The sequence below is a fragment of the Zootoca vivipara genome, chromosome 16 (assembly GCF_965207765.1).
Source record: "Zootoca vivipara chromosome 16, rZooViv2.hap1.1, whole genome shotgun sequence".
Classification (NCBI taxonomy): Eukaryota; Metazoa; Chordata; class Lepidosauria; order Squamata; family Lacertidae; genus Zootoca; species Zootoca vivipara.
In genome coordinates, this window is record NC_142599.1 from 7,927,548 (window position 1) to 7,942,846 (window position 15,299).

Sequence of the window (15,299 nt, forward strand, 5' to 3'; positions counted from 1 at the left end):
TCAGGTATACAGGACCGAGGCCTTGCTTGTTTCAGGCCAGATGCAAAAGGATAGGCAAACTCAGTGAAGGCTGGTTATTGGGGATAGTGGGGCACTGCCTCACCAACCTCCGTCTTCCCTCTGCCAGGCCCCACCTGCCTTCCTTTCTGCTTACTACTAGTCCCTGGCTATCAGCTTCCTCTGCCACAATGTTGCCATTGTATAGCTCAGCCTGGAGAAGGATGGGGACGAACCCAGAATTATTTGCTGCTACCTCTCATTGGCTCTGGCTTCATCTACTGTGGGTTTGTTCCTGCCTTCTGCCCCTCCAGCCACAATGTCCAACAGCAGGACCGGCCCACCCATGAGGTGGACTGAGAAGCAAGGAGAAGCTGTGTCCTCAGTTTCCGGTGAAATCTTGCCACTCCCACAGCTTCTCCTCACTTATCTCATGGTGGTCAGGGGTTCCCTGACCCCTTCCCCACCAATGCCACAGGAGAAATAATAATAATAATAATAATAATAATAATAATAATAATAATAATAATAATTTATAGCCTGCCCATCTGGCTGGGTTTCCCCAGCCACTCTGGGTGGCTTCCAACAAAGATTACAAATACATTAAAAAATCAGTCATTAAAAACTTCTCTAAACAGGGCCATCTTCAGTTGTCTTTTAAAAGTAAAATAGTTGCTTATTGCCTTGACATCTGCTGGGAGGGCGTTTCACAGGACAGGCACCACTACTGAGAAGGCCCTCTGCCTGGTTCCCTGTAACTTCGCTTCTCGCAGTGAGGGAACTGCCAGAAGGCCCTCGGCGCTGGACCTCAGTGTCTGGGCAGAACGATGGGGGTGGAGATGCTCCTTCAGGTATACTGGGCCGAGGCCATTTAGGGCTTTAAAGGTCAGCACCAACACTTTGAATTGTGCTCAGAAACGTACTGGGAGCCGAAGAAGAAGAAGAAGAAGAAGAAGAAGAAGAAGAAGAAGAAGAAGAAGAAGAAGAAGAAGAAGAAGAATGGATTTGATATCCCACTTTATCACTACCCGAAGGAGTCTCAAAGCGGCTAACATTCTCCTTTCCCTTCCTCCCCCACAACAAACACTCTGTGAGGTGAGCGAAGCTGAGAGACTCCAGAGAAGTGTGACTAGCCCAAGGTCACCCAGCAGCTGCATGTGGAGGAGCAGAGACGCGAACCTGGTTCCCCAGATTACGAGTCTACTGCTCTTAACCACTACACCACACTGGCTCTCAATGTAGGTCTTTCAGTACTGGTGTTATGTGGTCTCAGCGGCCACTCCCAGTCACCAGTCTAGCTGCCGCATTCTGGATTAATTGCAGTTTCCGGGTCACCTTCAAAGGTAGCCCCATGTAGAGCACATTGCAGTAGTCAAGTGGGAGATAACCAGAGCATGCACCACTCTGGCAAGACAGTCCACAGGGAAGAAGTGGCTGTGGCTTCTGGGTTCCACCAAGGAGGAAGGGCTTGGGTGGGGAGTGAGCAACAGCAGCACCTTCCCGTTTTACCTCAGATGTCGAAACAGGACAAGGCTGCCCCTGGTCTACTTCTGGGTTAGCTCACCTTCATTTGTTCTTTCCAGCTGCTGAAACCTTAACACCTTCCCCTTCTCTGCTTTCTGCAAGATATGTAGGCAGTATTGACGGATGAAACAAAGCAATCTAAGAAGTAAATGTGATTAATTGTGTCGTCCCCCTCTCCCTTATCATTGTTTTTTCATGTGCTTGCATTATCACACAGATTACTCTTTGGTCAAGATGCCTCCTCTACACCTGAGCGTGCCCCACTACCGTTTCCCATTGGAAGGGCAGAGTTATATATCTATTCCTGGAGAAGCGTTTCAGAACAAAGGTAAGATCTATGCTTTATGAAGGATTTATGACGGGGAAGGGTTATCATTCTCCGTTAATTGAATGTGCAAACTGCTTACTGCAGTGATGAGTCCTGCAATCTTCTAACCCAGAGAAGCCAATGATGTTTCCCTCCAGCGGCTGTTGGGACACAGCTCTCATTGCCCCTGACCAGTAGCCATGCTAGCTGGGGGAGACAGGAGGTGCAATAGACAACTGCACAGCTTCTATCTGTAGAAATGGACAAAAGAAGAAGATGGTTAAGAGAGAATGCTGTGCTTTGTCAGGGAGATGCAGAATTTTAAGCTTACTCTGGTTTTACATGCTATTATGGAGGTCCAGTTGGCACCAGAATCATCAGAAAACAGATCCATCAATTACCCATCCCTGTCCTACTAAGCATGTTTGCGATTGCAGGCTTACAGTGCAATCCTACCCATGCATTTTTACTTGGAATAAAAGACCCACTGTGTTCTCTTGGGCTGACTCCTAGGTAGGTGTGTGCCTGGGATTCCTGCTCCCTCAGCCTCCCTTGTCTGCAGTGGAAGTGCCCATGCCTGCATTTCTTTAAACTTTTGGCTGCCATCCATTCCCTCGGAATGCTTCAAAACTTCGTCGTAATTTTATTTATCTGTTTATTGGAGTATTTGTGCCCCGCTCTTCAACCCAAAAGGCTCTCTGAGCAGCTTACATACAAAGACAGTCCTTGCCTACAGGATTACAATCTTAGAAGAGCATGATTCACAAGGGTAAAAGTACAGGGAGAGAAGAGGAAAATGCCACAGCTGATGGATCTGGGCCTCCCAGCAAAGTTGATGAAGTGAGCCCTGCTTTCTGTCTCTCCCACCGAGGCAGCCAGATGAAGCTGGCCTGTCATTGCACAGATGACGGAGTGAGCTCTGCTTCCCCAGGTCTTTCACTACTGGAAATAATAGTGATGATAATTTTATTACTTTTATGCTGGCCATTTGACTGGGCCACTCTGGGCTGCTCCCAGCACAATATGAAAACACAATAATACATAAAACCTTAAAAATGTTCCTATACAGGGCTGTCTTCAGATGTCCTCTAAAAGTCATATAATTGTTTGTCTCTTTGACATCTGATGGGAGGGTGTTCCACAGGGTGGGTGCCACGACTGAGAAGACCCTCTGCCTAGCTCCCTGTAACTTCACTACTTGCAGTGAGGGAACCGCCAGAAGGTCCTCAGAGCTGGACCTCAGTGTCTGGGCTGAATGATGGGGGTGGTGGTGGAGATGCTCCTTCAGGTATACAGGGCCAAGGCCATTTAGGGGTTTAAAGGTTAGCACCAAGACTTTAAATTGTGCTCGGAAACGTACTGTGAGCTGTTAAGCTTGAGCATGAGAGACTCACCATCACTGGAGGCAGGATAAACTTAAACAGGGTTTATTAAGGGGATTTTATTTACCTAAGGGGAAACTGACACATGTACAAAGGTGACTTGGCAGTTGGTAGTCACTGCTCCTGATGTGATCCTCTAAGCAGCTTTCCCCTCAACTCAGTCTAATTCTCCACCCCGGTCAATTTATTTCCTCCCACCAGCTAACTCTTAACTCTCCTACTAACAAAATGAATTTCAATAGGGACAAATGTAAGGTTCTAAACTTAGGCAGGAAGAACCAGCTGCGCAGATGTAAAATGGGGGGGGGCACCTGGATTGCCAGTAGTATGGCGTGAAAAGGATCTAGGGGGTCTTACCACAAGCTGAACATCTAGGCTGCATCATCAGAAGTATAGTGTCCCAATCAAGGGAAGTATTAGTACCGCTGTATTCTGCCTAGGTCATATCCCACCTGGAGTATTGTTTCCAGTTCTGGGTGCCACAATTTAATAAAGATATTGATAAGCTGGAATGTGTACAGAGGAGGACAACCAAGATGATAAAGGGTCTGGAATCCAAGCCTTACAAGGAGCGGCTGAGGGAGCTAGGTATGTTTAGCCTGGAGAAGAGGAGATGTGAAGGCCATCTTCAAATATCTAAAGGCTGTCACATGGAGGATGGAGTAAGCTTGTTTTCTCCAGCTCTGGAGGCTAGGACGGAAACCAATGGATTCATGTTACAGGGAAGGAGATTCCAATAAACATCAGGAAGAACTTGCTAACAGTAAGAGCTGTTTGACAGTGGAGCAGAGTGTCTCAAGAGGTGGTGGACTCTCCTTCACTGGAGATTTTTAAGCAGCAGTTGGACAGCCACCTGTCCTGTATGAGCTAGATGAGATTCCCGCATGGCAGGGGGTTGGACTAGATGACCTTTGGCAGCCCTGTTTAGGGAAGCTTTTAATGTTTGATGGATTTCTGTGTTTTAATGTTTTGTTGGAAGCCGCCCAGAGTGGCTGGGGGAGCCCAGCCAGATGGGTGGGGTATAAATAATAAATTATTATTATTATTATTATTATTATTATTATTATTATTATTTGGGTTCCCTTCCTACTCTATAATTCTATGATTCTATTCTCACTGACAAATGATCCCCAACTGGCCATTCACTACCCAACTGGCTGGAACCTCCAGCCAATCAGACTGAAATTTACCTGACCCATGCCTCACCTGCTAAATTTTTAAGTAGGTTCTTTGCTCTGCTGGAACCATAGCTGCCAAGTTTTCCCTTTTCTTGCGAGGAAGCCTATTCAGCATAAGGGAATTTCCCTTGAAAAAAGGGAGAACTTGGCAGCTATGGCTGGAACTGTCACCTAGCAACCGCTGACAAAAAGTTTTGTAATGTTATAACAATGCAGGGCCTTGTGGCAGTCACAGAGGTCATGAACACCAACCAAACACACACACACACACACAGAGCGAGAGCAAGAGCGAGAGAGCGCATGCAATAAAATTGCAGCCTTAATCAGGCTTCGGCAGGAATACTGAGATGCAGATAGGTATTTAGGAGGGAGGCAAGAACATCAAGCCCTTGAGCCAAAAACAATAAAGGCATCTTGACTCTCATCTTTAGTTCCTTCCGGGTTCAAAGGGCTTCCACATGTTGGTTGTAAAGGGAGAAGTACTCCGAAGAGAGTAATTCAAAGAACACAGAATAGTGTTTTGTTTTGTTTTTTAAAAAAAAGCTTTTAGAGGCCAGGAATTTGCAAACAATTTCCATAAATACCAGATGCAAAATCCAGAAAGGAAGCAAAAGTACCAAACATGATCCAAATACCCATTTATGAATCTGGAGATCAAGTGCCATAAGGATCAGGCAGAGGCAAAAACCAAAACCCAGAACCAGAATGTTACTGACTGCTATAAATTACATTAAGTACAAAACTTCTCGTCTTATGTTTACAAGTGCCGTGAGTTTAAGGATCCCAAGCAAAATGTCGCTGAAGCACCCAGTTGTATTTTATGATTTCTGTCCCAATACTCTGTAAAGGAGTGGTTTCTAGTCTTTAGCCAGCAATATCTGAGCATCAGCATATTTCCTACAACTTCACATTATTTCATCTGAATCACATGCAGTTAAGGTTGTTCATCGTTAGCAGACACATCTGCACTGCACTGTCAAATCGTGTTGGTTCCTTGCCACAGAAACAAAGCAGCAAAAAGAGTTTGATGGCACCTTAAAGATAGATTTATTGAGCCACAATAAGTCTTCATAAGGAACCATGGGACTCTTGGCTGTTTAAACTAGTTCCGCAGCTGTTCTTTCTCTCTGTGGAATTCTAGGAACCACAGTTCTGTGGGATAGATTAGAGACTGTCACCTAATCATATTTCCGAGGATTTTTGGGAGGGGGTGGATGCGAAGCCATGGCTTCCAAAATGGCTTGAATAAAACAGATGCAACTTTGCAGGGTAGATTGTGCATTTTAAAACCTATTTATGAAGGATTGTTTGAACTGCTCTTTGCATTGTGGTTCTCCAGATGACCTGTTTACAGAGCGTTTGTCTTGATTTGATTGCACAACACTTTCGTAGAGGTTAGACCAGGATGCTGCCCATGAAGGCCGTTTATCTGGCCCACAGGCCACCCGTGAACCGAGCCGTCCGCTCGGCAAGTCCCACCCCCTGCCGCACTAAACCAGCGCAGCATGGCGCAGGGACTTGCCAAGTGGTGCCGGAAACGGCGCTTGCACCTGCGCAGATGCCGGAAATCACTTCTGCGCATGCCCAAATGCCCCAAATCGCTTCTGTGCAGGCACGATTTCCAGTGTCTGCACAGCTACAGAAGTGATTTCCAGTGCTGTGAACATGCACAGACACCATTTCCAGCGTCGCGCTGCGCCTGTCCAGCCTACGGGCGATGCCCATGGGAATGATCCGGCCCATGGCCGGATAACCTTGCTGACGCCTGTGTTAGACTCTACCCAGTCTCTATCGAGCATTCGTTTTGATTCATTTGCAGGGAGGTTATATGACAATGAGTATTCATTCTGATTTGCTTGCACACTGTTTATACACCTTATTCATTCTTTGCATACACTTTTGTGCATTTCCCTGTTGCTTTCCTACCTGCAAAAAGTCTGTTTTTTTGTTTTAAATAAAAATGCATTTGTTGCAGTAGGATGATAGGAGGTCCATATTAAGGGATGTAAACCCAGATCAAGGAAAGTAATAGCGCCACTCCATTCTGTCTTGGTCTGACCTCACTTGAAATACTGTGTCCAGTTCTGGGCACTACAGTTTAAGAAGGATCTGGATGATCTGGAAGATATGCTGAGGAGGGTGACCACGGTGATCAAAGGCCTTATGAGGATCAATTGAGGAAGTTTAGAGGTAAAGAGGAAATGGAGAGAAGATCTGATAGCCATCTTCAAATACAGTGGTACCTTGTTTTAAGAACAGCTTAGTTTATGAACAACTTGGATTAAGAACGCTGCAAACCTGGAAGTAGGTGTCTTGGCTTGTGAACTTTGTCTTGTTTTGCTTTCTGTGTTCCATTTGTAAATTGAGTCCCTTGCTGCTATGGGAAAGCACGCCTTGGTTTAAGAGCGCTTTGGTTTAAGAACGGACTTCCAGAATGGATTAAGTTAGTAAACAGGGCCATCTTACTCATAGGCGCTAGGGGCGCGGGGCACCCGTCGGTCGGAGCGCTGTGGTGGGCTCTTCTGCTGTGGGCAGCTCTGCGCTGCGAGTTCGGGGGCGACCAAGCCAGCGAGATGCTGAGGACTGGGCAACCTGCCCCCCCCGCTGGGCAGATCTTTGCACCCCGGCGCCGCATATGGTTAAGACAGCCCTGTTTGTAAACCAAGGTACCACTGTATATAAAAGGTTGTTACATGGAAGATGAAGTATGCTTGTTTCTACTGCTCCACAGGGCGGGGCCTGAACCAATGGCTTCAAATTACATTAAAGGAGATTCCAATGAAATATTAAGAAGAATGGTACAAGCTGTTTGACAGTGGAACAGACTTCCTTCGGGAGGTGGTAGATTCTCCTTCCTTTTTAAGCAGAGGTTGGATGGCCACCTGTCATGTATGATCTAATTGAGATTCGTGCATTGCAGGGGGTTGGACTTGATGACCCTTGAGGTCCCTTCCAACTCTACAATTCTATGATCCTGAAGTTGCTTCCAATCCCAGTGTTAATCATACTCAGAGTAGTTCCTGTGAAATTAATGGAACGGATCATCTTAATTCCATCAATCTAAATGGGTCTACTGTAAGTAGAGCTTGGTTGGGCACACATCCCAGAGCATTTCAATCGGGCAAACCTGAATTTCTGGTATTCACGCGAATCCTTCCCACAAAATGCTTAGCCACTCATTTTGCCTTTGACTTCCAAGCCACCCAAATGAGTTTTTACAATAGACAAGATTTATATAATTTAGCTGTTTAGCTCCATTACATTATGAAGGTAGTGAGAAGTCTACATTGTCCTGTGTTGATGTTCCTTTTTTAAAACTCACTCTGTGTGTATGTGTGTTGAAATCCCCATAAGACTAAATGTGGGGAATGATGAGGTTGCCAATTTACAGTGTGGCTTTAAATTGGATCCTCCCATCCACTTTACAGTGGTACCTCGACTTACGAACGACTCGACAACCGAATTTTTCGACTTACGAGTGGGGCAAATGGCCACACGCTTACGAATTTCTCGACAACCGAACGGAAACCGCGGCAGTTTTAGATAGGGATTTTTCAACTTACGAATTTTTAGATGGGGTTGCTTCAACTTACGAATTTTCCATTTCCAATGCATTCCTATGGGAACTCGCGTTTCCAATGGTGCTTTTCGACTTCCGAATTTTTCGACCTACGAAGGTGCTTTCGGAACAGATTAAATCCATAAGTCGAGGCACCACTGTATCTCAAGCTGCAACACTGGCATGTAATAAGCATCCCTTTCCCTCTCTACAGCTTGGATAACCATTGTGGGACTTCTCTACCATACCATGCACCAGTTCTTCGGAAGTATCAGACCAATAGAAACAAAGTAAGTTCCTTTTTTTTTTAAAAAAAGGCAAGCTGATTATGCATAATGAATAGTACTAATATTACAAAAGGGACCCTGGTAGGGATGGGCGAGTCTGTCAATCTTGGTTTTCATTTATCCTGGCATATTTCCATATCAGTTTGACATTTTTTAATTTTTTTTTTTTGAAAAAGTCCTCATAAGAATTCACCAACCTTATTAGTGCACATTTCTCTTGAAATACAAATTTGTGTAAAGCAGTTTCCCCTAATATAATGTATGATTTGTATGTTGTTTTCACTAAAATGTGAGCCTAGCATATGCATGTTTTTGTACACGTTGCTTGTTTTTGTAGGCCTTACTTGGCTAAATTGTAAAATTTGTGTGGATTTCGAAAGATGGCTGGTTTTGGTTCTCATCTGGCTTCGTAGAGGGTGAATCATCTTCTGCTGAATCTAGACACTTTAGAAAAAGTTACAGGAAAAAGCGTTATAAAGCTCATAATGGAAAATCACATTGGAGAAAGATCAAACTCTACAGCGCAATGTGGTGTCGCATGTTTATAACACAGTTATGATGATATAATTGAGTGTGGCTGAGCCCTGGGTTTCACACTACGTTGGATTGTAGCATGCCTGGAAATTTCAATGCCTGCATTTGCTGGTTGCTTTCAGCTCATGCGATCTGCATCGTGTTTTCCTGTGCTACCTATTTGTTTCTGGGTCTTGTGCTGGGTTGGACTTTTAAGGCTGACTGTGGATCGCCTACAAGCAGAATTGTATCGGGATTCAAATGTATTCTGTACAACGCCTAGATAATTTGTTTTCTGAAGTGTCTACAAACTCAGATAATTCCCACTGGGTATGCCCAGTAGCTCTTTGGACCCTTGCCTAGATAAATCATATGTATTGCCATCACCTCCCTCCACCCCAGGTTTAATGTTGACTTCCCCTTTTGTAAAGATCATACCTTGTTCGCACTTCAAACACCATGACAGACTAAAACTAACACAGCCAGTGAAGTATAGCATTCTTCCACCTCTTCCACCTTTCCCATACGCACTTGGCTAATTTTTACACCACTAAGCAGATAAAGCACTCGGATCCATTTACTTTCTCCATTGCACCAGTGACATGTCCTGTAGATTAAAGCAAAGGGAACTAAGAGCAATATACCATTCAAAAAGACAGCCCAGCTCTGACCTGAGAATTTCCCAAGCCAATTCAAGACAGTCGTATATTCTGTACAGGTATAAGCATAGTCTAAATGCACTAACTCAGGTAATTATTGCTGAAAGAAATGGACGCCGGGAGTGGCAGCCCCAGGCCCCTTTCCCTCATACCATAGCAAGGTTGGGTGGGGAAGGGACCTAGCTCAGAGGCAGAGCATCTGCTTGGCATGCAGAAGGTCCCAGCTTCACTCCCTGGGCTCTCCAGGCAAGGCTGGGAGGGACCTCCTGTCTAAAACAGTGTTGAGGAAGATGGGCAAATGGGTCTGCCTTAGTATAAGGCAGCTTCCTGTTTCCCCAAAGTTTCTGGATGCCTATTTTAAAACTTGAATAATAGGAGTATATTTGGGGAGGGATCATGTCTCATTGGCAGAGTGCCTGATTTCAATTCAACGCACACCTCCCTTTAAAACAGGGATGGACAACGTATGTGCCTGAAGAGCCGTAACAGATCACTCTGCAGGTTTGGGGATTCAACTGCCATCATCCCTGATGATTGGCCATGCTGGCTTGGGTGGATAGGAGCTGGATTTCAACAACATCTGGGAAACACAGGTTTCCCATCCATGGTGGGGGGGCACAGCTCCCCCCAAAAGCAGGTGATGTAAAAGATCCTGGACAACTCAGGGCACTAGGCTAGGTGAACAGACGTGATTTAAATGTATATTGGCTAAAAAAGCCAATGCAATTCTGGGCTGCATCAATAGGAGTATAGCATCTAGATCAAGGGAAGTAATAGTACCACTGTATTCTGCTCTGGTCAGACCTCACCTGGAGTACTGTGTCCAGTTCTGGGCACCACAGTTCAAGAAGGATACTGACAAGCTGGAACGTGTCCAGAAGAGGGCAACCAAAATGGTCAAAGGCCTGGAAACGATGCCTTATGAGGAACGGCTTAGGGAGCTGGGTATGTTTAGCTTGGAGAAGAGAAGGTTAAGGGGTGATATGATAGCCATGTTCAAATATATAAAAGGATGTCATATGGAGGAGGGAGAAAGATTGTTTTCTGCTGCTCCAGAGAAGCAGACACGGAGCAATGGATTCAAACTTCAAGAAAGAAGATTCCACCTAAACGTTAGGAAGAACTTCCTGACAGTAAGAGCTGTTCGACAGTGGAATTTGCTGCCAAGAAGTATGGTGGAGTCTCCTTCTTTGGAGGTCTTAAGGCAGAGGCTTGACAGCCATCGGTCAGGAATGCTTTGATGGTGTTTCCTGCTTGACAGGGGGTTGGACTGGATGGCCCTTGTGGTCTCTTCCGATTCTATGATTCTATAGTGTGCATGCAATCTATCCCTTCCCAAAGATCATCGGGAACTGTAGTTCACTCTGCACAGAGCTATAATTTCCCAAACCCTTGTTGTTGTTTAGCTTAGTCGTTTTCAACTCTCCGTGACCCCATGAACCAGAGCATGCCTTGGAAACTCTCACTTTTTTCTCAAAGCTTCTCCCTTTTTATGTCCATGAAGTTTTCTTGGCAAAATACTGGAGTGGCTTGCCAGTTCCTTCTCCAGGTGGATCACATTTAGTCTAAACTCTCGGCTATGACCTGTCCGTCTTGGGTGGCCCTGCATGGCATAGCTCATAGCTTCTCTGAGTTATTCAAGCCCCTTCGCCACGACAAGGCAGTGGGAAAACATGTTCTAAGTGTATGCAGCCACAGTCTGACCTCTCCATTCTGTTCTCATATTTACTGCAGAGTTGTGTGAAGTCTCAGAGAGTGCTTGCTATGCATGCAGAAAGTCCCAGCTTCCAAATTTAGGTCACCTCCAGGGGACTTGTTTACTGAGTGTGCAGCAAGTCTTGTACCACACTTTCCAGTGCTTTCCCCTGCTGCTTTCCTAACCGCAAGGAAGTCCAATCTTTTGGGGATGTGGGTTTGCTTCACAAGAGCTTCAAAGTTCCTTTCATTGTGCAGCCTAAATTTGACAGGATGTGATTGAATCCCACCTGAAAACAGTGACAGTCTGGAAATACCCCTCATTATCAAGGAGAAAATGGCAGGTGATGGGAGGGACCTGCCACAGGGAATTGCAATATTTCTTAGTGTGATACGAAATCCCAAGAGGCCATAATTTATGGGCCATTAGCTGTATAAGATGTATTATCTTGATAATTTGTTCTGGCAAATGGGGCTGGAATGTTTTACTTCCCACAGACGGAGAAAAGGAGTGGGTGGCCAGAGGCTCCACACACACAACTATTTCTCGTTAGGGATGTAAGAAGGCGCTGATCCCCGTTTTGCCCTGTATTCACCACACGCAGTACCATTTCCATTCAGCCAATATTCAGCTTCCCGGAAAAAAACAACAGCCTTCATATTGCTATCCGCTAAGGTGAAACGTTATGTAATTGGTAACGCAATTAACTACATTATCATCACATTCTTTCACACCATTCACTTCAGTGCGAAGGAAATGCCTTGCAAATCCGAAAATAGAATATCATCAGTTGCGTGTTGTTGTGTATTGTTTGCAGACTGAAAACACCATCAGCGGCAAATCCGGATTGCTATTTTATGGGTTGATCTCTGTTCCGGACATGGGATGAATGAGCAAAAATCGGCAATTTCTGCTCCCATTTCTGTTTCCTTTGGAATTTTCTGACTTCCTTACTGGTTGTATACTTAAGCAAATCCCATCTCTTAAAATCTGGATGGCACCTCAGTTCTTTGGAGAAAATAGTAATTCCAGGAATGCTAGCTTGGCCTGACTTCCCCCATCGCTTGGTGAATCAAAGTCCAGCTAGCTGAGGAATGCTTTCTCCTTGCTTGCACTGATGTGCAATTTTGTGTGTGTCTTTATACTGCTAATTTATGCCCCTAATGAGGATTTTTGCAATCTCATTTTCTTTTAAAGGTCCTTCCTTTCCGCTCAGGGTTAGCCAAGGCAGTGCCCTCCATATGCTGTGGACTACAACCCCCAGACCCCTCCGGCATAAGCCAGTAGTTAGGGATTATGGGAGTTGTAGTCCATCAACTTCTGGAAGTCACCAAGCTGGCTAACCCTGATTTAGGTCTTTAGGGCTGCAATCCCATGCACCCTTAAAGGTAAAGGTAAAGGGACCCCTGACCGTTAGGTCCAGCTGTGAACATCTCTGGGGTTGCAGCGCTCATCTCGCTTTACTGGCCGAGGGAGCTGGGGTACAGCTTCCGGGTCATGTGGCCAGCAGGACTAAGCCGCTTCTGGCAAACCAGAGCAGTGCACAGAAACGCCATTTACCTTCCCGCCAGAGCGGTACCTATTTATCTATTTGCACTTTGATGTGCTTTCGAACTGCTAGGTTGGCAGGAGCAGGGACTGAACAATGGGAGCTCACCCCGTCACGGGGATTCAAACCGCCAACCTTCTGACCGGCAAGCCCTAGGCTCTGTGGCTTAGACCAGCGTTTCTCAACCACTGTTCCGCAGCACACTACTGTGCCGCGAGACGGTGGCTGCTGTGCCGCGATGTGAGGCAACGAGAAGGGTGATTTGCGGCCGCCAATAGGCAGCGCTGACCCGCCGGAAAGGAAGCCGGCCGGGTCAGTCTGGAGGGCGCGAGGGCGTGAAGGGTGTTTCTCCGTCATCTCCTTGCGCTCGCTCCCTGAGCGAGGCAGCGCTTCATGGCCGAGGCCGCCTCCTCGCGCTCTCCCCGCACGCTCAACGGAGAAGGCAGCGGCGGCAGCGGCGCAGGGCGGCGGGGACTGTGGAGCAGCAGCAGCCCCGTCCAGCGGCGGCAGTAACAGCAGCAGCCGCCCCACCTCGGCGGGCTCCTCGCCGTCCTCCTCCGCCAGCTGGGGAGGGCTCTCGGGCCGCCAAGGAGCAGCGGTGGCGGCGGCTACACCAGCGGGGATGCCGGAGGGAGGCGGTGGTGGCGGCAGCAGCAGCAGCCCCAGCTCAGCCGCGGCCAGCCCAGGAGGGAGCGGGGGGCTGGCGGCAGGCAGGACGACGGAGGCGGTGCTCGAGGGCTCTCTCAGCAAGTACACCAACCTCATCCTCCCTATTCCTCAGTCCCCCACCCATTCCCAACCCCCAGGATTTGCCCCGTCTTTTAATGGTGGTGTGCCGCGTGATTTTTTTGACGGAACAAGTGTGCCGTGGCCCAAAAAAGGTTGAGAAACACTGGCTTAGACCACAGCGCCACCCGCATCCCTTACCTGACTGTAAATCCCAATGAACACAAAGTAAATACATGTTTACTTCGCATGTGTAGTGTTTCTCAGAATTGTGCTCCCTCACTAGTAGCTGATATCTCCCGTGTTACCTAATGCATTGCTAGTAATGATACGTTTTTTTTAAAAAAAAGTTTGTACATGCTAACACCCTTAGATGCCTTTCTTACTTTCAATGTGCTTCTTTTGTCCTCTCTTAGCAGAAGTTCTTAAAAATACCGCATTTTTAACAGTGAACCCAAACAGATGGATAGAAAGTGACTGGTACAAACTTATAATAGGGTGGTATATAAATTCAATTTAAAATAAAATAAGAATAATAAATGAAATAAAATGGCCAAACCATAGGTTAGAGGCTTTTGACTGCAGGCTGGCTCACACACCTTCAGTCATCACTTGATGCTCGCAGCATTCAGTGCTGTCTTGCATGTGTGAGGGCCTGTCATAAGTTCAGCACATAATATTTGTGTATCTCTTTAAGCACAGCACCTTTCAGGGTAATCAGTAGGCATATTCAGCTGTTGACCAGGAGAAGGGTACAGGCAGGAATCAAGGTCTGTATTCAGACATGCATGGCTCCTCACTTGGGTTTGCATCCAGCTAAATTCTGCTCAGAGTAAGCATACTGAAATAATGTCCATTAGTTAACCATGTTCGTTAGTTTCAATGAGTCTATAGGTACACTCCTCCATTGTCTCCTGAGATGGATGGATGCCAACAAATATTTGCAACCAGTATCAAAAAGAGGGTTTCATGTTAAAATGAGCCATCACAAATAAAAAAACCAACCACTCTCCAACACAAACATTTTTCTGTGTTTCAGGCATTCAACAGGAAATGTAGAGAAATCAAATTATGATAGGGAAAATTCCCCTTCAACAGCAAAATTTAGCCTCCTTAAAAGAAAAGAAAGAAAGAAAGTGAAAACAGCACAATTATTTAAACACCACTCGTCGAAATTCCCTCAAGCTAGGAAAATATCTTTTCTGGCAGGTTTTCCAATGAGAGGTTGAGCCAGCTTGGCTTCCCTCGGAACCCTGGTTTGAATTATGCTATCTTTGAGAAGCAAACACTTTCTGGACAAGATGGGCCTCTTTCATAACAGGGCTATAAATAACATGCCCAAATAATAATTTGTAAAATATCGGCCTCTGAACTGAGAGCCTGGGCTGTCGGTGTGGGAAGTTTTCCCTTTGTACCCTTCACTTCATGGAGATTTATCTTCAGTCATCTAAGGTGGGCCCATCAGGAAATATAATTGTCTGTAAGGACAGAAAGGCATGGTAGAAAGAAGCTTATGAAATGCAGTAAAGGAAATGAGGGGTGATTGTTTGCCGTAGTTTTTCCTTCTTTTAATCCTTAACTACCCAAAATGGTGTCAGTGGCTTTGCTCTCTCTACAGTTATCTCCTTTCAACAAACCTCAAGCTGCTCTTGGACTACAACTCCCAGCATCTCATGAGGACTGTGGCTGATGGAAGATGTAGTCCAACAACATCCAGAGGCTGCCATGTTGGTTATCTCTGGGTTAGACTGAAAGTGAGATCCATGATTTTGGAAAAATATATATATAATAAGAAAAATATTGGTAGAAAACTGGGTATTGAAACCTGCTTAATCTAAATCATATATCCCAGTTTCCAGCGGCCCTTTAATGTACGCTTCATGCAGAGTATACACAGTCAGAAGTTGACCCGGCTAAGAAAA

At 45.9% G+C, this 15,299-nt stretch overlaps 1 protein-coding gene across 4 annotated transcripts in view; it reads left to right on the top strand.

The window, feature by feature from the left end:
- Positions 1-15,299, top strand: part of ADGRD1 (adhesion G protein-coupled receptor D1) — a 255,643-nt gene that overhangs the window by 39,419 nt on the left and 200,925 nt on the right. For all 4 annotated transcript variants that reach the window (XM_035097840.3, XM_035097838.3, XM_088659079.1 and 1 more), the window contains 2 exons: positions 1,739-1,849; positions 8,162-8,237. In XM_035097840.3, coding sequence (XP_034953731.3) covers positions 1,739-1,849; positions 8,162-8,237 — 187 coding nt within the window. The remainder of the gene's footprint in view (positions 1-1,738; positions 1,850-8,161; positions 8,238-15,299) is intronic.